Here is a 27,319-nt window from a genome sequence, read left to right as displayed (position 1 = left end):
TGTAAGCCTTATCTGCAGGGAAGAGTGCAAGTGATATCAACCTAGGCCCCACTTATAAAGCATTCCTGACCCATTCCCATGAAGGCCCTTCTAAAGAGCTTACAGATGTATTCAGGAAACAGGAAAGTCATAAAAAACTCACAAAAATCCATCTCAACACAACTACCCCCTACCCTTCACTCTGCCTGAAAAAAGTAATGCAGTTAAAACCTTCATTAATGCTGCTACTGGCCCTAACAATATATTAGACTTTCACTTAAAATACTACGACTCATTTGCAATCCAAGCACTTACAGATATCTTCAGCCATTCTTGGCATCACAACAAAACCATGACATCTGGAAACTTGTCAACATCTAAAATCCTAACAAATCACCCAGTACCCCCCCTTCTACTTAGTACCCAACATCAGTTTTATCCTCAGGACCCAAACTCTGACAAAAATGATTTTCAGCAGAATCAAATAACTATTCCACTCTCACCCACACAACCATGGCTTCAGGCATAAACACTCCACTACCAAGCTACACAATGACCTCACACATCATGTCACAAATGGCTTCAACCAAGCACATCCCTACTGCACAATACAAATGACAACTGACATCAACAAAGCATTCAACACTCCATAAATACATCCTCACACAAAAGAAATGCGACAACATGCTCCATGATGACAAAAGTTGTTTGCTAACTTTATAGCTGTTTCCAGTTGCAGTCACTCACAGTGGTTTCACCTCTACAATATTACACTGTAAAATGGAGTTGCCCAAGGAGCAGGTTTCTCAAACTCTCTTCAATCTCTTACCACACAACCCTCCATTACCTCAAGAAAAGATGAAGGTCCTTTCACAAGCAGATGACCTCAAAACACATTGCAACACCCTAATACCACAAAAACCAATGAACTTCCCCAGAATAGAATGTCTGTACATCTACAAAATTCTTCACTCACTCGTTAACCACAAACAGACACAAATCTAGGTCACACCTTCCAGTGATAATGAATGGACAGTTGCTTTCACCACATAAAACACCATCCATTCTAGGCATCACATATACGCTCTCCCCTCCAAAAACAACACAAAAGTAATACAAACTATATGCCCTAAGAACACTACTTATATCAGATTTGAACAAGAATCCCTCAATATCTAAACAATTCATCTACTTCACTTTAAACTATGCTCCACCTGCCTGTCTTCTATCCTCTCAAGAGCAAATATAACAGTCGCAAACCAAACAAAACGGTACACTCAGAACAATTAGTGGATGGCCAGCAACTACAGACACAACTTTAATAATGGAAAAAAAAAAAAAAGATCCTCCAAGTAAAGTTCCCCCTAAACTAACTTGGCACTTCAATTTATGCAACAGTACTGAACTCTTATCCTAACCACTCCATAACTAACTACCAACCCTCAAGTAGTAATAAAAAGCTTACCCCATCCATGTATTCACAAATACTTGGAATGAGAAAAAGGGAGACAGGTTGTATGTTTAAGAGGAACCTGGATATTCTAGCTCTCAATAAGACAAAGCTAAATTGCAAAGAATGCCTTGGGAGTAAAGTCAGGGGTTAGTTTTAGTGCAAGAGCTAAGGAAGGGATAGCAAAAGTTGCGAGTTTAACATAGTGAGCCTCACAGTGATGCTAGTGAGCCTCACAGTGATGCGAGTAAAAATGAAAGTGAATTACAGTACTTACGCATCTGACGATTACAGGACTAATAAAAAGATGCATGTGGTTTTGCGTGGAGCTTACAGAATGTCTGCAGATCTGATGTAAGGGACTGATTAATAGTGAATGTGGCAGTTGAGGTTATAACTGGGTCATGGGGTGCCTGGTGTTGTGAATAAGAATGGTGAACAGCTAGTGTTGTGTGCTAAAAAGAATTGGTCCTTGGAAATAACTGGTTCCAGAAATAATGGAACATGCTTAAACATACAAGGGTGAGTAGGAAAGGGGGCATTATTGGACAAAGTACTAACTGACAGACATGCAAAGGAGAGAGACTTGGAGGTGAATATGTATTGAGATGGAAGTTGGTGGGATGTCTGATTATAATTTCGTGGTGGTGACAGTGAAGGTTTGTAAAGGCTTTAGGAAAAGAAGAAATGGTATGTGGGGATGAGGGTTGTGAAAGTGAAGGTACTTTGGAAGAGAGGCTTGTGAGACGAGTTACCTGGAAAGAATGAATGTAGAATGAAAAGCTGAGATTAAATGAAGCTAGGTGAGTGGGTGAGGATTGTAACATGTTACAGAAACTTCTTATATGTGTGAGTTAGTGTGTGACATATGGAAAGTGGGAGGAGGACAGGTGAGAAAGGGTAGTGAATGGTGGGAAAAGGTTGTTGTTAGTGAATAAGAAAAAGAGGAATATCAGCAGTGCTTACAGGTAAGGAATGTGGGTGATTGGAAGACGTACAAGAAAGCTGACAGAAGGTCAAGACAAAGGCACGAGCTGAAAAAGAATGTAAATGAGAGTTGGGGTGAGAAAGTACCATCAAACTTCTGGGAGAATAAGAAAGAGGGCTAGAGTGAAAAAGTACTGGGGAGAATAAGATGTTTTAGAAAAAGGTTAATATTGTGGGGAAAGACGAGAGAACAAATGGGAAGAGGGCAAAACTTTTCAAAACCCGATTCTCTTTGAAATTTACTTTTTCAGCAACATTTTCTCCCAATGCTGATGCTCTATACATGCCTTTGCCTTTTCCATCACTTCTTGACCTGTTGCACTTGCTCTCTAGCACCTTGTGTTAAGTCATTCCACTACTAGCTACCCTCTCTCACCTTCCCACATGCCACACACTTCTGCCCTAGATATCTCTCATTCTTCACTCCCTCATCTCTCGCGCTTCAATTACTGTCACGTTTTGTGTGAGGAAGTACCAGGAGAGACTGAGTACAGAATGGAAAAAGGCGAGAACAAAGGAGGTAAGGGGAGTGGGGGAGGAATGGGATGTATTTAGGGAAGCAGTGATGGCTTGCACAAAAGATACTTGTGGCATGAGAAGCGTGGGAGGTGGGTTGATTAGAAAGGATAGCGAGTGGTGGGATGAAGAAGTAAGATTATTAGTGAAAGAAAAGAGAGAGGCATTTGGTGGACGATTTTTGCAGGGAAAAAATGCAAATGAGAGAGATGTATAAAAGAAAGAGGCAGGAGGTCAAGAGAAAGGTGCAAGATGTGAAAAAGAGGGCAAATGAGAGTTGGGGTGAGAGAGTATCATTAAATTTTAGGGAGAATAAAAAGACGTTTTGGAAGGAGGTAAATAAAGTGCGTAAGACAAGGGAGCAAATGGGAACTTCAGTGAAGGGGGCTAATGGGGAGGTGATAAGTAGTGGTGATGTGAGGAGATGGAGTGAGTACTTTGAAGTTTTGCTGAATGTGTTTGATGATAGAGTGGCAGATATATGGTGTTTTGGTCAAGGTGGTGTGCAAAGCGAGAGGGTTAGGGAAAATGATTTGGTAAACAGAGGAGAGGTAGTAAAAGCTTTGTGTAAGATGAAAGCCGGCAAGACAGCAGGTTTGGATGGTATTGCAGTGCAATTTATTAAAAAAGGGGGTGACTGTATTGTTGACTGGTTGGTAAGGTTATTTAATGTATGTATGATTCATGGTGAGGTGCCTGAGGATTGGCGAAATGCTTGCAAAATGCCATTGTACAAAGGCAAAGGGGATAAGAGCGAGTGCTCAAATTACAGAGGTATATGTTTGTTGAGTATTCCTGGTAAATTATATGGGAGGGTATTGATTAAGAGGGTGAAGGCATGTACAGAGCATCAGACTGGGGAAGAGCAGTGTGGTGTCAGTAGTAGTAGATGATGTGTGGATCAGGTGTTTGCTTTGAAGAATGTATGAGAAATACTTAGAAAAGCAAATGGATTTGTATGTAGCATTTATGGATCTGGAGAAGGCATACGATAGAGTTGATAGAGATGCTCTGTGGAAGGTATTAAGAATATATGGTGTGGGAGGCAAGTTGTCAGCAGCAGTGAAAAGTTTTTATCGAGGATGTAAGGCATGTGTACGTGTAAGAAGAGAGGAAAGTGATTCTCAGTGAATGTAGGTTTGCGGCAAGGGTGTGTGATGTTTCCATGGTTGTTTAATTTGTTTAAGGATGGGGTTGTTCGGGAGGTGAATGCAAGAGTTTTGGAAAGAAGGGCAAGTATGCAGTCTGTTGTGGATGAGAGAGCTTGGGAAGCAAGTCCGTTGTTTTTCGCTGATGATACAGCGCTGGTGGCTGATTCATGCGAGAAACTGCAGAAGCTGGTGACTGAGTTTGGTAAAGTGTGTGAAAGAAGAAAGTTAAGAGTAAATGTGAATAAGAGCAAGGTTATTAGGTACAGTAGGGTTGAGGGTCAAGTCAATTGGGAGGTAAGTTTGAATGGAGAAAAACTGGAGGAAGTAAAGTGTTTTAGATATCTGAGAGTGGATCTGGGAGCGGATGGAACCATGGAAGCAGAAGTGAATCATAGGGTGGGGGAGGGGGCGAAAATTCTGGAAGCCTTGAAGAATGTTTGGAAGTTGAGAACATTATCTCAGAAAGCAAAAATGGGTATGTATGAAGGAATAGTGGTTCCAACAATGTTGTATGGTTGCATGGAGTTGTGCGCAGGAGGGTGGATGTGCTGGAAATGAGATGTTTGAGGACAATATATGGTGTGAGGTGGTTTGATCGAGTAAGTAATGTAAGGGTGAGAGAGATGTGTGGAAATAAAGTGTGTGGTTGAGAGAGCAGAAGAGGGTGTTTTGAAATGGTTTGGTCACATGGAGAGAATGAGTGAGGAAAGATTGACCAAGAGGATACACGAGTCTGAGGTGGAGGGAACGAGGAGAAGTGGGAGACCAAATTGGAGGTGAAATGATGAAGTGAAAAAGATTTTGAGTGATCGGGGCCTGAACATGCAAGAGGGTGAAAGGCGTGCAAGGAATAAAGTGAATTGGAACAATGTGGTATACCGGGGTTGACATGCTGTCAATGGATTGAACTAGGGCATGTGAAGCGTCTGGGGTAAACCATAGAAAGTTCTGTGGGGCCTGGATGTGGAAAGGGAGCTGTGGTTTCAGTGCATTATTACATGACAGCTAGAGACTGAGTGTGAACGAATGGGGCCTTTGTTGTCTTTTCCTAGTGCTACCTCGCACACATGAGGGGGGGAGGGGGGTTGTTATTCCATGTGTGGCGGGGTGGCGATGGGAATAAATAAAGGCAGACATTATGAATTGTGTACATGTGTATATATGTATATGTCGGTGTGTGTATATATGTGTACATTGAGGTATGTATATTTGCGTGTGTGGACGTGTTCGTATATACATGTGTATGGGTTGGGCCATTCTTTCATCTGTTTCCTTGTGCTACCTCGCTAATGCGGGAGACAGCGACAAAGCAAAATAAAATATAAATAAAATATATATACACACACACAAAGACCATGAATGTTTTGGTAACAACAATGTTATGTAATCAAGAATGCATAAACTTGAACATTTGTCACTATTAATAGAATATATATTTTTTTATTGCTACAGTCGGCAGTATTGATATAATATTCCAAGATGAAAACCTTACTATATCAACTAAACATTATTGAAATCTAATGTTTCTATGTAAAATATGAATGACAGATAAGTGCTTACTTGAGGTAATTATTTTCTCAAGTAATAAGTACATTCTATCTGATTTACTGTAGTAACCCTCATTTCCGTTACATTTTCTTTGATTTCTTTACAACCAAATAAGCCACTAAGTTAACCCTGTTTACATAATACATTTTCTATGATTTTGTTTAACCCATCTTCTACGATTGAATCAGTAACACTTTAGTTACTCCTCGATTGGCTATGTTCTCTGATTTCTGTTTTCCCATTGTCTATTATATCGAACCAACAATATCATAGATACAAATTTTACAGCTTCGTTTTCTTTTATTGAAGTACATTTCCTATTTTCTATGATATGGAATCAATAATATAGTTACCCCTTCAATAGCTACACTTTCCTTGATGTAAATTTCCCATTTTCTGTGATATCGAATCATTATCATACGTACCCCTTTACATCACAGTTTCTTCGACATATTTCCGTTTCCTATGATATCGAATCAAAAGTATCATGATATCCACTTTTAGTGATATTTTCTTTAACTTGTTAATTTCCATTTTCTATGATATAAAATCAGTATCATCATAAATAACTCTTCAACAGCTAAGTTTCCTTCGATTTATTTAATTTCCCCATTTTTTTTTTGTATCAGTAATACCATAGTTATCCCTTCAGCAACCATGTTTTGTGTGAATACAATCTATCTATTTCTATGAAAATGAAATTGGAAATTCTTAAGCTACCCCTATTGCAGCAACATTTTTGTATTTAAACAAATCCATTTTGTATAAAAAAAAAGAGGACTATTTTTCCCCACACCTGCATAGCAATGAAATCATTTTCATAATTCCCTGTACTATACTAAACTTATGTATTGCAAAGGTAATGGCATATTTCTATCAACATTAAGAATATTTTCTTTAGAACTTATAATCAAAATGCCCTTTGTGAATGGAAATATGTAATCTAATCTGTAAGGTCTACCAGTTTCAAAATATTTGATGAATACTGTTAGTGATTTTGCTGCCAGCAAGAGGAAAATATCAAGTGGTAATAGGCTTTCCCATGACTTCCTGCAAATTTAAGGTATATTTCTCTGCCTACCCTTCATTGTGTGACTCGGGTGGAACTGTATTAGCCCCTCCCAATACGCCACCTAAATCAAGGAATATCCTGACCCTATCCTTAATAGCAGCCACCCAGGATGGTACTACAATGCTAATTGTGGAGAGTTGGAGTGGTGCCAGAACCATCTTCCATGACTGATAAGCATTGAAAAGGTGCTAGAACCATTTTCCATGACTGAGGAGCGTTATTGTGGTGCCAGAACCATCTTCCACTCTGCATGTTAGAATGGTTGGTCTTCCTATCTAATCAAAATGGGACTACAACATACACCTACTTAAAAACATTCAAGTAGACAAGAATACTTATATGATGAAAATAAGCGAGGTTTAAGTATACTTATGACAAGAGTCCAAAAATCTATGGTCCTTAGTCCCCAGCATCATGGGGTGCTAAGAATCTCTGGGTTTCCACCAGACTCTACTGCCAATGAGAGGAAGAGCTCTGGCAGTAGTAGTACCAGCCCCTCCCACGACCTTTCCACCTCTGTTAATCCTTCCTCTTTTTTCTATTCACTATACCAACATTTGTGGACTCTTTTGTAACCTCTCTTCTGTCTAGTACTGCTCCTATCTTCTCTCTGAAACACAGTTGTCAAATTGTATTCTGACCAGTCTTTTATTCATATCCAACTATTATCCCCACTCAAGATTCCAGTTCACAGGTGGTGTTTGAGCTGATTCCAACATTAACATACCTATTGTAAGTCTCAAGGACCTCAAGTCCCCAAACTTTGATTTTTGTGGCTCAAGGTCTGTCTCTCAACTACCATATTTGTCCTCTGTTTCTTCTACTGCTCTCCTAATTTGACAAAATTCATAGCTTTCTTTGACTCTAAATTCCTGCCATGAAACTGTTGCTTCCTCTTACCTACAAGCAGAGATCTTCTAAATCAGCGATTTCAACCTTCACCATAGGGAATGGTTGAATTTCGTATGGATGGGAGTGTTTATAATGTGAAAAAGTATTAATGATTAAAGGAAAATATGAGTAAAAATAAGGTAATGGTGTCTAAAAGGAAACAGTGAAAGTATACTAAACTGTTTTATAGGTATGGGGTGAAAGACTAAACGAGCTGACAGAATTTAAGTTTTTAGGAGCTATCTTGGGTAAGATTGGTGATATGAACAAACATAAGTTAGAGAGCAAAAGAAGGTATTCATTCCCTTAACAGAAAAAGCAAGTATGGAAGTGAAGAAAGGATCGAGGAACAAGTCCTCCCAATCCTGACCTATGCAGCTGAAACATATCGAAGAGTGAGTTACAAAGGTTAAGAATCCAGGCTGTGGAAGCTACTTAAAAGGAACATGGGGTAAGACTAGAAAGAATGAAGAAAGTAATGAGGGGAATGTTTAAGAGATCTGGTATTGGAGGAAATGAATTGTGTGATGGTAGTGTAAGTGAAAAGTGATACTTTGAGGTAGTTTATGCATGTTGAAACAATGCAAGAAGGGGAGTTTACAAGGATAGTGTATGATAATACTACTAGAGGGGTTAGTGTGAGAAAAAGACCACCCATGACATGGAAAAATACTGGAAAAGAGAGATGGTGGGGGGAATGCATGAACTGGCATATGAAAGAGAACCATGCAAGGATAGTGATAAGTGGCGACTGTTTAGTTGTAATCACCTCCTTGATAGGTGTTCCCACAGGAAATGGGCACCAGAGATATAGATAGACAGAAAAACTATTGAAGTTAGAGAACACTTCTCTAAACATTATTACAAATGCTCCAAATTATCTAACAATCTACAACAGCAAGAATAAGGCACAGCCTTGATATTGTCTTGCTTGCTTCTGTGCATGGTAGACAAATTGAATAGAAAAGCTAGCTGGTTTACTGCTATACATCTAAATATGATCCCAAGAAGCAATTACCAGTAGTACAATCATCCATAAGCTCAAATCTTTAAAAATTATGATTACTCAGCACTCTGAGTATGTTCAGTCCAAAGGTAACTACTCTGCAATGTAGTCAGACTTTCCAACTTCTGTAGTCTATGTTGCCATTCAAAAAAGATCAAAAGGCTAAGGTTTCTGCAGATCACTGTCAAGTACAGATAAAGCATGTAATTCGCAGCTGGTTTTCATCTCTGAATAAATCTGCAAAAATAAACATTTGCTACATACAAGTTCTTCATGGAAAGCCACAAACAAGAACATTTACCAAACTTCACAGACTTACTTTCAACTAAACTGTTCTCATTATAAAACCACTAACAGAAAATTTACTGAACATTTACTGAAGAAGGCCAGTTTTCTGTCATGCATGGCCTTATCAATAAAATCTACTGAAAAATGGAATGCCTAAAAATGCCTTAAGGGAACGGTAAGCCGTAAAATAAACAATGCACCTGTGTTGCTGTAATTCTGTCGCATCTTTGGATATAATGTCTGAGTGGAAATAAGGCCTGAGCACTCTATACATCAAAATTCCAAAATGAGATCATATATTTCTGCTCATAAAGTACTTTTCTGTATTTTATAGAGAATGGGAACTCTGAAACAGCTGACTATAACTCGGTGATATTTTGTCCCTTTAAAAGTACAGCTCCAGAGGAAATGAACCTATTTTTTTAATCACAGTTCTCATATATATACATAATAATGGAGAAATAAATCAATCCACTAATATATATGTATATGGCAAACTTACTGAATGCCAAGTGGTCTGTGGGCACCAAAGACAGACATCGCTCGCATCTGCTGCATCATCTCCTGCAGTCGCTCAATAGACACCCTCAGGTAGCCTGAAATATAAGCATCAAATCAAAGGAGAGCTCATTGATGGACAAGTCCACAACCAAAGACGATGACAAAGAAAATTACTCATAAGTCCAAAACAGGAAAAAATCTGTTATGCAAAAATCATGCAGGATGAGCCATGAGAAATGAATATGAGATTTCAAATTCATTTTCATAAAGCTCTGTGTGCTACGAAAAAATTGATTTTTCGAGACTGGATATCAATTACAATTTAAAAAATGCCACTTTCTACAATATCAAACAACCAGCAGTTTTATATCACTATCCCTAAAGAATCTGGTACACTGAACTGCGTCTATCCCTTTATTGGTAAATCTTTCTGTAACTGCTTTCCCATCTCAATTTTCAAAGCAACTCTAACATAGGATCCAAAATTCTTAAATGCAGTTTCAAACTTGGTTATGTTGGTTATTTCCACCAACCTCTCCTACTTATCCTCTCGTGCATAGTTATTCTAGCATATCTTGTTCTTTTTCCATGTCTGTTTCTTGGTACATGCAACATTCACCTGTTTCATGTACAAGACAAAAAAACTGTGACAAAAGTTTGCAGTAAATATTGGAGGCACTTGCTGTGTGTAACAACTTAAATGTTCGGGAGAATATTTTGCAAATACCATCACGTTGCAACAGCACTGAAAATCATAGAGGCATACGTGATACACAGTGATAACAGCATTCCCTATGGGAGTGGAAATGAAGCTTGCATTGCATTCCACCAAACATGGCACAGTTACAAGCACCAATCTTCCATCAGATGCCAGGTAGGCTCACTGTCTGTCATATGCCAGTCTCCTAATCAATCTTCCTCACTTATTCTTGTCCTCTTATTTTGGTGCTTTTCGTCTTAACCATTCTTGTCACTTTTCGGATTAGTCTCACTACTTTCATTTCAGCAGCCTAGATCTGTGAACTTGTTTTGTTTGATTGAACATGCTTCTGATCCACATATTAAAATGTCTTAAAATTGTGGTATGTATTATTGGGGATAAGGAAGACATAACTTCCTGTGTATTCCCTGCATGTTGTAAAAGGTAATTAAAAGGGAGCTGAAAACCCTCCTCTCCTTGTATTTCAATTTCTAAAAGATGGAACAGAAGAAGGACCCAAACAAGGAGTGCTCATCCTCTTTGAAGGCTCCAGCTGGGATGTCTTACTGCGCATGGATATAACCACAAGAAGATGGGAGAAATATGTAGTATGTATTATGAGAGAAACCTGGATGTTCTAGCTCTTGAGTATACAAAAGCTCAAGGGTAAGAAGGAAGAATAGTTTGAGAATGTTTTAAGGGTAAAATCAGAGATCTAATGTAAGGGGGGAGAGAGAGACCTATAGAAAGGGTAACACAACTGCAAATTGAGGAGTTACAGGAATGTGTGAAAGTGTAAGAAAGTGAGTCCTAGACATGAGGGTAAAAATGAAAGTGGATTATGAGAGATGGGTGATTACCAATGCTTATTCATCTGGAAACGAGATAGGAGTGTTTTGAGACAAGCTGAGTGAATGTGTAAGCAATTCTAATGCGAGATATAAGGTACTGATGATGGGTACTGTGAGAATTCATCAGAGCCCTATGCCTTATATGGATCAAGATACTTCAATAACCTATTTTTGTCTTTTCTTACCATTTCATTGCTTTCTAAGTCCTCCTTCCATCCTGTCTCATTAGTACTGGGGTTATATTGTCCTCTACGTCAGTCCTCTGCATAAAGCATCACAGCATATAAAAGTGAAGAGATCAATGCCCCATAACAGGAATTTAATAGTTAAGAGAGTTGTGCATATATGAAGGAATTGGGAAGAAATATCTGAGGCACAAAAAAAAATTTATGGGGATAAGGAAGTTTTGAGCTGGATAAAGTTTAGAAACAAAGATCCAGGTGAACAATAGGTTTTCTCGTCCTACTGCAAAAACAAACACTGACCTTGGAAAGGGAAATTGCGGTAAAGATTACAATGTGAGCTTTGGCACTAAAGAGAAAGGGCATTCTTGGACATCTGGGTTTCAGTGAGAAGAGGATTGCCTCATTGCTCTCACTAATGCTGCCTCCAAGTCCTTATCTCGCATTTTCAACCTCTTGTGAAGGATGTTACCAAAAGCCTTTTGGCACTTCTAGAACACAGTCCTCTAATTCATCTCTTTTGTCTTATGGTTCCCCATCCACCACTTTATCCAATCCAGAGATGACTAAACCTAATAAGGCTAGAAGATTTAAGAATGAAGTCTTCTATCTGAACCTACTGTGTTCTCTTGGGAAGCATCTACAATCTAAGAATTCATTGATTTTCTGGTTATCTTCTGTTTCTTATAAACTGTAGTTGTAAAAGGTCTAAATTTGTAATTTGATACAATTTCCCAATATTCCCAAGTAAAAAATAGATAAAATGTTTGCTCTCTTCTATCAACATTTTGAATCTTGACCAAAGCGGTCTGGTGAGCGTTTCTGCACAGTCCTTGAGTACAAATGGCATTTAATTTAATATAAGGTGTACATACAATGTATAATAACAAAGATGGTTTTTAACAATTACCAAGAACAATAATGATGGGAAAAGTTAAGAATCACAACAGGCTCCAGTCTCCCTAGCTAATAATCTTACAATCATATATTATGCAATGTGTCAAACCCTCCTGTTATCCAGACTTCCAAACCTGTAGCCATACCTTCAGCCACTGATTACATGCTAAATCCTTATACGTACAGTTCTTAATAGAACATTATCAGGTATTGATGACATCTTGAAACAGTTTATTTTACTTAATTTCATATATCTTTAAGGCATCAATGTCAAAAAAAAAAAAAAAGTGAAAGCCAGCAACTGGGAATCTTCTGCTACTGGATATTACAAGTATTTTGCCACTTGCAGGGTTCTGTGATTAAATTGCACAGTCCATGTCCTGATCAAGGAATAGCCCTATAAGATATGTGGCCAAATGCCAATAAAAACCATTCTTCTTTCTTCTTTCTTTCAAACTATTCGCCATTTCCCGCATTAGCGAGGTAGCGTTAAGAACAGAGGACTGGGCCTTTGAGAGAATACCCTCACCTGGCCCAATTCTCTGTTCCTTCTTTTGGAAAAAAAAAAAAAAAAAAAAAAAAAAAAAAAAAAAAAAAAAAAACATTCTAAATTTGATATAAATGTGTGAACTTAAGTGGAAACCTCTGAAACGACATTCCATGTATGCAAAGTAATAAAATAAGTTAACTCGTATTTTCTTGACCATCATTTGGTGGTTCACAAAAAATGGATGTGTTGACATGCTGGCATGTTAACATTGCCTGGTTTATAATTTGCCAAAGTTAGAACAGAGTCAGGCTACTTTTGTGCAAGTAAAGCAGTTCTTGATCCTCACATCTCATGAATGCATTTAAAGATGTCGACAAATTCTGAACATACTCTGGTGAACTTGTTTTAATTGCTATATGAATCTACAGGAGGACATTATGAGCAGTAGACGGCTCACTTCAACTGACAGCAAAAGAATTCTGTACATGAATCTCTGATCCAAACAAAACACAATCATAGGTAAAAGTCAAGCTTTCTTGGCTTTTATGTACAACATGTGAAACTTCTTTAACAGCAGTCTGAAACCAAACACCTACAACTATATGTTCTGAAAACAATGAAGTCCTCACCATTATCAATACATGCTATGCAAATCACAAAACACCAACCCATCTTAATTCTAATAAAATACAATAATTCCAATGTCTGAACCTAACTTCTTTCAGAAGTAATAGTATTCTGACAGCTAGATGGCTTCCAGCAAGAGTTCAGATGCCTTGAGGGGTGAGAGAAAGTACCATCTTTTGAGAATTTGTTGACCAGGCAAGAGTAACACTTGTGCTCCCGACATTCATTGCTTCTTTCACAAAACCACTATATGGTGCTCTGCTACCATGTCAAGTGTGATTTCTAGCCATTTGTCTAATCTTCTTTTAATCAAAATATAGAAAGACTGTTGACATCTTTCTTGCTTGGCTCTTGTAGATTTTCATTTGGCACCTTGTTGATACATTTCAAGTTCTTGTAGATTTGATTACTATGCTTCTTCAACATTCTCTTGAACCCTTGTGCATAATCTTAAATGCCATCAGTACGTTCCTATACAGAAATAATAATTTTTTTTTTTTTTTTTTTATATTCGCCACTTCTCTCATCAGCGAGGTAACATTAAGAACAGAGAACCGAGCCTAAGAGAAAGTCCTCACTTGGCTCCCTTCTGTTCCTTTTTTTTTTTTTTGAAAGTAAATAATACTTCATGTGGAAAGGATTCTTTCATCCCTATCTCCAGGGATAATCATACATCTATTTATTCCTTTAAGATTTCACAATTAAAGGTCTTTTAAACTTTTGACATTGGTCAATGCATACCATTCCCTTAACATTTGAAACGTATACATGGATTCTTTCTACTGTATCAACTAAAGTTTTTGTTGACAATACAGCATAGCAGTACCACTGTCTCCCTAACCTGGTCCTCCTCATTACAGCTACACAGAGGGACTAGCTAAAAAGTGGGGAAAAAAAAAAAAAAGGAAGGCAGAATCATCCTGGGCCCTTCTTACACCACCTATCAAGAGGCCCTCATCTTGCTGAACCTGTCCATCTTTTCCAACCAACACCAGCAGCTTGCACAACAGTCTGGCAATAAATTGCTGCCACACTTCTTCCACCATGGACCACTATTCGTCACCCCAGACAACTTATTCCAATCAAAGCTCGTACAAACAACTATAAGAAGAGTCCTATACCTACCAGTGTGAATGTCATAAACAGTCCATGAACAAATACATAGCTATAAAAGTAAACAGCTCTCTTTTTTGTTGGTTAGTTTGCATGGTATGTCAACTACCATATTACTGTAACTCTATCACAATGTTCAACCAGGTGCATAACATATAAACCATACAGGGAGTAAACCTCCCTGTACAAATGCTCCCTGGTCTATCTAGATATACCACACTCTCATGCTTATCCAAAGTTAAGAAATGTCCAACTCATCCTGATCTTAAGCTCCTGTATGATTAGTTAACTTGTAGCTGTCATGAGCACCCAGTTCTGCAATGTTATAATACCTCAAGTTGTGTACTTTCAGCCAAATGGCTGCCTAAATCCAATAAACCATTATTCATCTATTCATTTATTGACTGACTCTTTTATCTATTGCTCAGATCTCCTCTGCATGTACGTTGAAAATTTTTGTCGTCAATTTTCAATCTTTCACACTAAAAGTTCTCATTGTCATGCTACTTATTTACCTAATGTGACAATACAGTTTCCATGAGACCTCTACATCCCAGCTCATCATTTACTATTAAGAAACATTTTCTTTGCTATCGATATCTTTCTTGCTGGTCCCTTGTACAGCGTCTCCATTATTTCAATAAAAAAAAAAATCTTCAAAGAAAGGAACCAGATATACTGAATCTCAGAACAAACGAAGTTAACACACAGGGGAAATAGCACTACTATGTCACTTGCCATTAAACTTATTTCACTATGCAAATTAATATGCTTTTGAACAACTACCCTAATATTCTAGAACCTCAAGATACTGAAGAATACTTATTTCAAGACATTAAAACTCTGTCCTTGATTATATAGGGTACATTTTCCAAAACTAATATTTCTCATTTTGGCTTTAAGTCTTGTGCCATATGTCATGTACTAACTGCTGTTACATGCACAAGGTATCACTGAAGGACACTGAAATCTAAAAAGCTGACAAATTTCACAACCATATATCAAATCTAAGTAAAATTCAGTTGCATCTGCACTCCTGGGGGCAAACAATGCCCGACAATCTCAGTGGCATTACCTTTATAGGCATCTATCCGCTGTACACCAAACAAAACTGTTCATGTGACTGCATGCAGGACAACAGGCCTCAGCTATCCATGCTTATTCAGTGGTGTGAATGGCAGTGGCAGTCACTCTAAACAATCGACAATGACTAACATATAATAATTCAGACGAATATAACAGAGCACTACAGTCCGAGCTAGTTCCAATTTTCAATTAAGTCATAGTGACTTCTAGAATTTTTCCATCTGGTTTCCTCATCACTCTTCATTAAGTCCAATTACAAAGAGTAAGTGGAGGAACAGTACTGCTGACCTATCTATGCCATATGAACTTAGTTTCCCCTGTTCATGTTTGAAGGAACCTAGAAACAAACAGATGCCAAACATCATCCAGATCTCTTACTAACCTGCAGGTAAATCCTCAGAGTTCAATAACCCAGAGATCGCTATGGTAGGAAGATATGGCACATGCTCTCACCCACACCCAATCCTCCAACTGTGTACTGTGAACAGACTAGATTTTATAGGGTTCCAATGACCATGACAACCAACTATATAGTTTGGACATCATAGGATCATAGATTTTTTTTTTTTTTTTTAACATTGTATTAGGGGAACTCAATATCCAAGCCCAGATAAGCGAGCATTTTTCCAAAAACATGCAGTCTCTCCTTGCCCATGTAAAACTTTACTCAGCTCATTCCTAGCAACTAGATTTTTCCCTATGGTATGCACTATATGCTAGCCCTGCCTTTTGGCAAAATGGTAGAAGCAATAAATAGAATTAGTAGGTATATTCAGTAGAAGTGGTAAGTAGGAACATCAGGTAGAAGCATTAGGGTAGTAGTAGTAGTCAGTAGGGATGTTACTTAATAACCTCTGCAAACACTGCGCTATACTTGCCCTCTGCCAGTGGTAAGGGTAAGGCACTAAGGGATAAGAAGTGGCAATGGAGTTCAGTATTCATGGAGAATCCATTCCTGTGGCCACCCCACTGAAGGAGCTCCACAAGGGAACAGGCATCAGAGAGACAGACACATGGATAGATAGCTAAGTGAGTGGAAGGATCATGCACTAGGGCTTCTAGGTACAAAGTGGTGGTGGTAGTATATGAAGATTTCAATGCCTAAATATTGTGCTAATGTTTAAACGTTTGATGTGCGTGCTCATAATTTTTTGTATTTATGTAAAAATATTAAATTTTAGGGAGAATAAAATGATGTTCTGGAAGGAGGTAAATAAAGTGTGTAAGACAAGGGAGCAAATGGGAACTTCAGTGAAGGGCGCAAATGGGGAGGTGATAAGTAGTGGTGATGTGAGAAGGAGATGGAGTGAGTATTTTGAAGGTCTGTTGAATGTGTTTGATGATAGAGTGGCAGATATAGGGTGTTTTGGTCGAGGTGGTGTGCAAAGTGAGAGGGTTAGGGAAAACGATTTGGTAAACAGAGAAGAGGTAGTAAAAGCTTTGCGGAAGATGAAAGCCGGCAAGGCAGCAGGTTTGGATGGTATTGCAGTGGAATTTATTAAAAAAGGGGGTGACTATTATTGACTGGTTGGTAAGGTTATTTAATGTGTATGACTCATGGTGAGGTGCCTGAGGATTGGCAGAATGCGTGCATAGTGCCATTGTACAAAGGCAAAGGGGATAAGATTGAGTGCTCAAATTTCAGAGGTATAAGTTTGTTGAGTATTCCTGGTAAATTATATGGGAGGGTATTGATTGAGAGGGTGAAGGCACGTACAGAGCATCAGATTGGGGAAGAGCAGTGTGGTTTCAGAAGTGGTAGAGGATGTGTGGATCAGGTGTTTGCTTTGAAGAATGTATGTGAGAAATACTTAGAAAAGCAAATGGATTTGTATGTAGCATTTATGGATCTGGAGAAGGCATATGATAGAGTTGATACTCTGAGATGCTCTGTGGAAGGTATTAAGAATATATGGTGTGGGAGGCAAGTTGTTACAAGCAATGAAAAGTTTTTATCGAGGATGTAAGGCATGTGTACGTGTAGGAAGAGAGGAAAGTGATTGGTTCTCAGTGAATGTAGGTTTGCGGCAGGGGTGTGTGATGTCTCCATGGTTGTTTAATTTGTTTATGGATGGGGTTATTAGGGAGGTAAATGCAAGAGTTTTGGAAAGAGGGGCAAGTATGAATTCTGTTGTGGATGAGAGAGCTTGGGAAGTGAGTCAGTTGTTGTTCGCTGATGATACAGCGTTGGTGGCTGATTCATGTGAGAAACTGCAGAAGCTGGTGACCGAGTTTGGTAAAGTGTGTAAAAGAAGAAAGTTAAGAGTAAATGTGAATAAGAGCAAGGTTATTAGGTACAGTAGGGTTGAGGGTCAAGTTAATTGGGAGGTAAGTTTGAATGGAGAAAAACTGGAGGAAGTAAAGTGTTTTAGATATCTGGGAGTGGATCTGGCAGCAGATGGAACCATGGAAGCGGAAGTGGATCATAGGGTGGGGGAGGAGGCGAAAATCCTGGGAGCCTTGAAGAATGTGTGGAAGTCGAGAACATTATCTTGGAAAGCAAAAATGGGTATGTTTGAAGTAATAGTGGTTCCAACAATGTTGTATGGTTGCGAGGTGTGGGCTATGGATAGAGTTGTGTGCAGGAGGGTGGATGTGCTGGAAATGAGATGTTTGAGGACAATGTGTGGTGTGAGGTGGTTTGATCGAGTAAGTAACGTAAGGGTAAGAGAGATGTGTGTAAATAAAAAGAGCGTGGTTGAGAGAGCAGAAGAGGGTGTTTTGAAATGGTTTGGGCACATGGAGAGAATGAGTGAGGAAAGATTGACCAAGAGGATATATATGTGTCGGAGGTGGAGGGAACGAGAAGTGGGAGACCAAATTGGAGGTGGAAAGATGGAGTGAAAAAGATTTTGTGTGATCGGGGCCTGAACATGCAGGAGGGTGAAAGGAGGGCAAGGAATAGAGTGAATTGGATCGATGTGGTATACCGGGGTTGACGTGCTGTCAGTGGATTGAATCAGGGCATGTGAAGCATCTGGGGTAAACCATGGAAAGCTGTGTACGTGTGTATATCTGCGTGTGCGGACGTGTATGCATATACATGTGTATGGGGGTGGGTTGGGCCATTTCTTTCGTCTGTTTCCTTGCGCTACCTCGCAAACGCGGGAGACCGGAAAAAAAAAAAAAATTTAAAAATCTGCTGTCAAGGTAAAGATGGTTTCAGAGCATTATAAATGGCAAGCCCAAGAGTGGACTCACTGAAAAATGCCGTTTGTTTCTGATTATCTTGCTAATAATGGGAGAAGTAACAGAGTGTAGAAAAAAAAAAATTCTAATTTTCTTCCACCTGTAACACAAACATTTTTCATCCCTGGCACATCATATCAAGGACAAAGTAATACAAGAGACTGATTGGCTGGTGCAAATTATCTGCCATGTCAACAGCAAGGATCATTAGCAGTTAACATGGAAGAAAAACTGTCTGCTTTTTCTTCATTAAACATACACAAATAACTTTTACCAGTAATTACATGATACAGTATGCCGTGACAACTAATATATCATGAAATGGTATTTCATTTTACATTTCGTAAGAAGGTGTCATTCCAACTCCAGCATATATACAAAACCAAGTTACCGATACAGATTCCACCAAAGTGATAACGGGTCTGCACCTTCCTCTACTGGAAGACAGCAAAAAAAAAAAAAAAAAAAAAAAAAAAAAAAAAAAAAAAAAGGTTCAAATAACACAGCTAAATCCTTAACAGACTGCATTACCCACTGGATCAAATAAATCATCTATGAACTGTACGGATAAACCTGTCAAGTGACCAAAACCTATCCCAGACTTGAGATGGTTTAAGTAAATGGCAGAAAATATAAGCTGAGGTGGCATTACCAACCAATCCAAAATGTCATGTTCTCAATACACACTGTCTATGTAAGTGTGACCTCCCTAGAATGTTTAATTCAAAAAACCTTATGTACCTTATTTTGTCAGCAAAGTTGAAACTGCTTTTTGCAAGATCCTACAAGTGGAAGTGCATTATTATGAGAAAGAATTCTGATGATTTGCACGTTTGGCTTGCTTTTAAGATATATAATTCATGTCACATCTATCAAACCATGTGGAAGCAAATCTGTTTGAAACTAAGTTCAACATATTATACTTTAAAATATTTTCTCAGAAAATAAAAGCTAAGCAAGAAAACTTTCATAACAAAAGGAGCATCTTCACGATTGTCAAGCTGGGTGGTGGAATGTGAATGACTAAGAACTTCCAAAGTTGGCCATCATGGAATGTAGGGCCTGGTAGAGCTGAGGAAGAGTAGTAGTGTGTGTAAATGTACAACCTTTGGCTAACCTAAATCTACTTCCGATTTTACTATGAGAAAGAGCCCCGGCAACCCGGTCCATTAGCTTTTGGGCGATACTAATGGTACCATTAACAACACGAGTAAGAAAAACATAAGTTAAAAAGAGGGCAACCCACCCCCTTTTTCTTGTAAAATATTATTTTCCAAATGACAATGCCAAAAGATCTAGTACATGACATGATCATAACACTTTTAGTGATGAGAAGGGGAAAAGGGAATAAGTGAGTTGAAACAATCAAGTCAAACTTACAGGAAGGTATAGTCCCAAGGCGTTTGATGACCATGAAGAGGACATCTGGGCACCAGAAGTGAGGTATTCTGGGATATATTTTGCCTGTGTCTGTTGGAAGGTGGAAACCAAGTTCTCCCAGTAACTGACGAAAAGTTGGTGAAGTGAATGCTTCCTCCTGTTCGCCAGTCCATGGTATTATAGGGATGGACTGATTTGATACTGTAAGACAGAAGAATAATCAAACACACATTTATTTGTATGTATATTGTATATATAATTCCCATGACTATTTTCTGTGAAAAAGTCCTGGTGTTTTCCAGGATCTTTACAGAGGCTCCTGCAGCCCAAGGCAGGACTACTTCCAACAGCTGGGAAATGGACTCCTTTGGAGGGAGAAGCTCTATGACAAGACTACAATCCCAAAGATGACTTTTCATGTTTGGTGTAACCTCGAGCAGGTGTAGTTCACTAACACACACACACACATCCTGCATCAGTGAGGTAGTGCCTGGAAACATGAAAAAAAGGCCGCATCAACTCACACTCACTCTCTAGCTGTCATGTGTAGTGCTTTCTTTCTAATGTGAATGGCTTCTAATATCTGTAGTCTCCTCTGATCACTGCAGCTTGTAATATTTTTTCTATAACACCAAAACCATTACTAGCTGCAGAGATCAGAGGCGACTACAGATATTAGAAGCCATTCACATTACAAAAAAAAAGCAACTGTCATCAACATCTAGACAAACATGACCACTGCCATAAAGCTCTTTGATGGCCAACCAATAGGAAACAGACCTATCTATTTATCCTACCATTTTGCCAAAAGACAGGGCTAGCACACAGCACTCACCACAAGAAAATCTAGAGTTATAAAGAATGAGCTGTGCAAATTGAGAGTTGTCAAGTGTTATGCGTGACAAGGAGATATTGCACGTTTGTGGACAATGCCAGTAGTACATGTGGGTAAGGCAGAAGAAAAAGACAGTTACCTCATTCAGAGGAGTGCAAGTTAACAATAAATGAAGTGCTGGCTCACTACACAGCCATTGTTAGCCCTCATGGTACCCAAGCAGGTACATATATATATATATATATATATGGTAGAGGATGTGTGGATCAGGTGTTTGCTTTGAAGAATGTATGTGAGAAATACTTAGAAAAGCAAATGGATTTGTATGTAGCATTTATGGATCTGGAGAAGGCATATGATAGAGTTGATAGAGATGCTCTGTGGAAGGTATTAAGAATATATGGTGTGGGAGGAAAGTTGTTAGAAGCAGTGAAAAGTTTTTATCGAGGATGTAAGGCATGTGTACGGGTAGGAAGAGAGGAAAGTGATTGGTTCTCAGTGAATGTAGGTTTGCAGCAGGGGTGTGTGATGTCTCCATGGTTGTTTAATTTGTTTATGGATGGGGTTGTTAGGGAGGTAAATGCAAGAGTTTTGGAAAGATGGGCAAGTATGAAGTCTGTTGGGGATGAGAGAGCTTGGGAAGTGAGTCAGTTGTTGTTCGCTGATGATACAGCACTGGTGGCTGATTCATGTGAGAAACTGCAGAAGCTGGTGACCGAGTTTGGTAAAGTGTGTGGAAGAAGAAAGTTAAGAGTAAATGTGAATAAGAGCAAGGTTATTAGGTACAGTAGGGTTGAGGGTCAAGTCAATTGGGAGGTGAGTTTGAATGGAGAAAAACTGGAGGAAGTGAAGTGTTTTAGATATCTGGGAGTGGATCTGGCAGCAGATGGAACCATGGAAGCGGAAGTGGATCATAGGGTGGGGGAGGGGGCGAAAATTCTGGGGGCCTTGAAGAATGTGTGGAAGTCAAGAACATTATCTCGGAAAGCAAAAATGGGTATGTTTGAAGGAATAGTGGTTCCAACAATGTTGTATGGTTGCAAGGCGTGGGCTATGGATAGAGTTGTGCGCAGGAGGATGGATGTGCTGGAAATGAGATGTTCGAGGACAATGTGTGGTGTGAGGTGGTTTGATCGAGTGAGTAACGTAAGGGTAAGAGAGATGTGTGGAAATAAAAAGAGCGTGGTTGAGAGAGCAGAAGAGGGTGTTTTGAAGTGGTTTGGGCACATGGAGAGAATGAGTGAGGAAAGATTGACCAAGAGAATATATGTGTCGGAGGTGGAGGGAACGAGGAGAAGAGGGAGACCAAATTGGAGGTGGAAAGATGGAGTGAAAAAGATTTTGTGTGATCGGGGCCTGACCATGCAGGAGGGTGAAAGGAGGGCAAGGAATAGAGTGAATTGGAGCGATGTGGTATACCGGGGTTGACGTGCTGTCAGTGGATTGAATCAAGGCATGTGAAGCGTCTGGGGTAAACCATGGAAAGCTGTGTAGGTATGTATATTTGCGTGTGTGGACGTATGTATATACATGTGTATGGGGGGGGGTTGGGCCATTTCTTTCGTCTGTTTCCTTGCGCTACCTCGCAAACGCGGGAGACAGCGACAAAGTATAATAAATAAAAATATATATATATATATATATATATACGTATATACACTGACGTGCTGTCAATGGATTGAACCATGGCATGTGAAGCATCTGGGGTAAACCATGGAAATACAGAGTGTGAACGAATGTAGCCTTTTTTGTCTTTTCCTAACATGTATGAGTGTGTGTGTGTATGCGTGCGTTATTTCATGTGTGGCGGAGTGGCGACAGGAATGGATGAAGGTAGCAAGTATGAATAGGTACATGTGTATATATGATATTATCTGTGTATGTATAATTACACTGAAATGTATAGGTATGTATATGTGCGTGTGTGGGCATTTATGTATATACATGTGTATGTGGGTGGGTTGGGCCATTCTTTCGTCTGTTTCCTTGTGCTACCTCGCTAACGTGGGAGACAGCGACAAAGTATAATAAATAAATAAATAAGTATATATGTACTGGATTTCATCTACTACAAAGCTTTGACCACCTTTTTTTCCTTTTAACCAAACCATTCTCACTGACTGTCTCACTTTTCACACCACCCTGCCAAAACACCCTACATCTGCCACTCTATCATCAAACATTCAACAAACCTTCAAAATACTCACTCCATCACTACCTGTTATCATACTCCCCCTTCACCAGCGTTCCCTTTATTCTCTAGTCTTGCACACATTATTTACCTCCTTCCAAAATATCTTAACTCTCCCTAAAGTTTAATGATACTCTCTCACCCTAACTCTCATTTGCACTCTTTTTCAACCCTTGCACTTTCCTCTTGACCTTTTGCTGCTTTCTATTATACATCTCCCAGTCATTTACACTCCTTCCTTGTAAGTATCATTCAAACACCTCTCTTCATTTCCATTCACAACACTGAATACCCCATGTACACCAATTATACCCTCAACTGCCACATTACTCACCTTTGCAGTTAAATAACCCAACACTAATACTCAGCCTTGTGCACCAAAGCTGCCGACACACTTGGCTGCTCCCAAAACACTTGCCTATCATGATTTTTCTTCTCATGACCAAGTGCATAAGCATCAATAATCATATTTTGGCCACACCATTGATCTATTAAATATCACTGATGACTACATACTCATTTATAAATGGCAGATCAACGGGATAGAGCCTCTCCACCTGACACCATACTACATGCACCTTTTGTTTGGGTCACTTTTACTGAGAGAGGGTCCCCAGCGAAAGCCCTGTAGGCCAAGAAGCTAAGAAAAGGGGTGTCCAATTCCTAGTATAAACTAGAACCTTGCTACCCAACCACCTCAGTATACAAGAGTTTTCACCAAAAGTTTTATATTCTACTGAAACGTCATTATAAGAGTTCACTGTATTCAGATGAGTGGTAACCAAAATGTTACATACAAATAAATTCCTGAGGTACCCAGCTTTAAATGCTAGAAGTGGCACATAGTATAAGTTATGAAATGTCATTAAGATTTATACATTATAACACAGTAAATAAGATAATTCATAATGCAGATATGCATATGCAAGTTACTATAAACCCTTTATGTATACTCACAGGTGAAGTGAAAGGCCACAGGCTCAGGTCTGGGAACATCTGGGCCCACAAATTTGACTTTTGAGTAACACGCTTCCAAGAGTTGTAACTGCAGCCACTGTACTTGACTCCCATACCCTTCTTCTTTTAGTTTATCTGTTGATAAAAAATTTAAGTTTTAATACTGCATTTTTACAAATGAATCAACGTTCACTCTCCTCATCCAAAGCAATACTCTTTTCAGTGTATACAAATAAAATATGGGAAAATAAAGTATTTGTCTCAATTTATATAAAAATCAAAGAAAGTTTCTGAAGTATGAAAATCCACCTCGCTATGGAGTACCAACCTTAGAGTACCTGTTATGATATTTCTGCAAAAGCAGGGTTAGCACACTGCCCTCACAGCATATCTTGCAGGTTTGACAATGCTATTGCCTTCTGCTGCAAAGCAGTAATCAAAAAGCACTTGCTCAAGGGAGAGTTAAAACACCTTTCCATCCCTTAAATCAGGTGTATGTGCCAGGATATCACTTATCCTCAGTGACCATATTATTCTTAAGGCTGGTTTTTGCTTGTTCACAGAGACCCAACAATTATAGAGCAACCTCCTCAGGCTTATGCTAAAACTGGTGATGAAAGTTGGTGGCATGTTTTGAAAACTTCATTACTTTCATACACAAGAAATGGTTTTTCAGAGGAATTAGTAATGAGATGGGAAAATATGTGGATCCTCATAAGGGTGAGCCCCTGGGAGAGAAATGGTTTTCATACTTCAAAACTTACATTTCTCATTCAAGGACAGAGCCCTGTGAGAATTAAAAAACAAACCCACATGAACAAGGCATTTTGATTGTCTGTTCCTGGAACTAAAGCAAGAAACTACAAACAAGTATGAAAAAAAGAAAAAACCCACATGAACGAGAGACCATCATAAAACCTACTCTTAGCAACAATTTGGCCTTGTCTTGATATTCTAATAAATTACAAAAGTGGTGGGTAAAAGGAAAACGGTGACTTAGGACACGGTTAGTGCAGACAGCATACATAAATACTCCCTCCCCATACATCAAAGTAATTACACACACAAGCATACGTATAACATTAACTTCACTCTATAACTATATACATGTCAAAATACATATACACAAACACTGGAAGGTACCCGTAAGGTAGATGACCGATGCGTTGTCATCCCAATCAGTGCTGTCCTCTGTGAATGTCATGTTGCCTTCTACACTTCCTTCAATTTTGTCAAAGACTACACCTGTTAGAGGGCAACAATTCATACATTAGATAATTACCTTACACATAAATCAAAACATCTGATAGCTACTTTTATTTCCACAGATTATTTTTGTAGCCTAGACAAGACTAGTAAAAGATACTAGTGCTCAAAACCAATTCTATGACTTGTCAGGGAGAAAAAAAGAGAATATAACAAGCTTCCTATCTGCTTATGTACTGCTGTTCCACCATTAACCCTTAAATGGCAGGTATGGTCTTTAAAATCTATGTGTGTGTGGTGGCATCTTTAGCAGCCAAGGCGAATTAAAAATTGGTAGATCTGAATTTTGAAAGTCAAAAAAGTTATATAAATACCTAAGCTTGTTTCACTGCCGAGTGGGGATGGGGGATGTGATTGACACATTTGAAAGCTCCTGATATGAGAGGCTTTGGAAATGTTCTTTTTTCTTTGAAAAGGTTTTCCCTCTGCACTCTTATTTCATACAAAAGCAAGGCATTTGTGAGTAATATCAGTTTATTTAGAATATCACACCACTCACTTTAAATATAATTGAGGAGGGTGAGAGGTTGGCATGTTTGGGTGGGAAGATCTCGCATTTATTCATCATAAACCTGGTTTGTTTGTTTCATACTTTACACTTATGTTATACACAGATACAGTCTTTGTGGGGAATAATATGATATTTGGAAATATTACACTATTCACAAAATTGGCATGAAGATAGCAAGAAGCCCTCAAAAGTAGGCTAGATAATGAGGTTTTTTTTTTTTCAGAAACATTTAGCTTTCTATAGATCATGTCACTGAAAAAGTCCTCCATCACCTTAGAATTATACGGAGAAAATATCTCCAATCATGATGTTTAGTGGTGACGCTTCCCATGCTAGCCTCCCTCCCACTTATGTACTTCAATGAAAATCGTTCTTGAAGTCACTTATTTCTTCACATTTCTCAAGTTATTCTTCTTCACTTTCCTCATCATAAATGTTCCTCCTTATCACTTATGTCAGCCAGCAATCAATGTATTTTCTATGGGGTCATTATGTATGCAAGACCTGCAGGTTGACTGCTTGCCCTTACAATGATGGTTTGGCGAGAAAATAGAACCAATGGCAGTCAATTAGAGTATTGTCCAAATGGAAAAGTACAAGGAGGGTACTGTGACAAAAGTCATTAAAGATGCTTTTAGCTAAAGAGAGGAAAAACTTATCAGTAGATGAAGAAGCGAGGTTTTTGCACCATCTTTGGATGAAGGAATGCTTCACATCACAAATAACTTACTTGTAATGATTTCTTGCAGAAATAAGTGCTAAATGTGAATCCACAGGAAAGTTTTTCCAGATCTCTGTATTACTGCTCAGAAGAATAAATATATTTTTTTTGTATTGATTTATACAGATGTGTGGTATTACACCATACCAAGAGTCTGCAACTCACAAAAACAAGGCTGAGACACATGTTCTGAGCACAGAAAACTAGAACTGTGTAATTCCTAAAGTAGTAAATGTACAACAGTTTAAATAATAGCTGACACAAAAATACCAATAAACAGCAAATCATGGCAAGTAACTAACCTTGTCCACTATCAGCAATATCCCTGTTCTCAAGGATAAACTTTTCCTCTTGCTTCTGTGTTTCATCTCTCTGGGTCATTAGGCTCTTCTGCTGGAGGTTGCTTGCATTGATGCTTTTATCTGGGTCCTTTTTCTTTGCTATTTTGAGTGAATGTGGTGTGGAGAGCTGAGGGGCTTCTATGGAGTCCTCAGAATCACTACTAACTTGCATTACGTCGCATTCTAAACTCACTTCCCCTTCCGATTTGTTAGACAGAGGCTCAGTCTAAGGTAGAAAGCAGGCATTAAAGAACATCTTATGAATTAACATATTTATCAACATTGTATATACATCAATGCCATACCTCACTACTCATTTTTATGGAAATATAACTCCCTCTAATGTTTAACTCTGATGTTACCCTCCAATAAATTTGTGAAAAGTTGAACACAATAATATTGTTCAATGTGTCCAAAAACGAAACAGCATTCATTTCTAACTACAACTGTAGGAAGCAATGCATACATTATAATACAGATTCTGTGATACATTCTTTATAGAAAAATAAACACAATCTTTACATGAACATTAAAATAAATAGGGTCTAGTTATATATAAACAATATTGTGTCGTTGGACTAAGAAAATGCAAA

The 27,319-nt window shown here is 38.7% G+C and overlaps 1 protein-coding gene across 6 annotated transcripts in view; it reads right to left on the bottom strand.

The window, feature by feature from the left end:
• tim (timeless) overlaps positions 1-27,319 on the bottom strand; it is a 229,144-nt gene that overhangs the window by 38,547 nt on the left and 163,278 nt on the right. For 5 of the 6 annotated variants that reach the window (XM_071685093.1, XM_071685095.1, XM_071685091.1 and 2 more), the window contains 5 exons: positions 26,688-26,952; positions 25,031-25,132; positions 23,888-24,022; positions 19,905-20,105; positions 9,391-9,484 (listed from right to left, as the gene is read on the bottom strand). In XM_071685093.1, the coding sequence (XP_071541194.1) occupies positions 9,391-9,484; positions 19,905-20,105; positions 23,888-24,022; positions 25,031-25,132; positions 26,688-26,952 (797 nt within the window). The remainder of the gene's footprint in view (positions 1-9,390; positions 9,485-19,904; positions 20,106-23,887; positions 24,023-25,030; positions 25,133-26,687; positions 26,953-27,319) is intronic. The other variant, XR_011715465.1, reaches the window with a different exon arrangement.

This window comes from Panulirus ornatus, chromosome 39 (genome assembly GCF_036320965.1).
Source record: "Panulirus ornatus isolate Po-2019 chromosome 39, ASM3632096v1, whole genome shotgun sequence".
NCBI lineage: Eukaryota > Metazoa > Arthropoda > Malacostraca > Decapoda > Palinuridae > Panulirus > Panulirus ornatus.
Note: the sequence above shows the minus strand (reverse complement) of the source record. Positions and strands in the feature narration are given on the sequence as shown.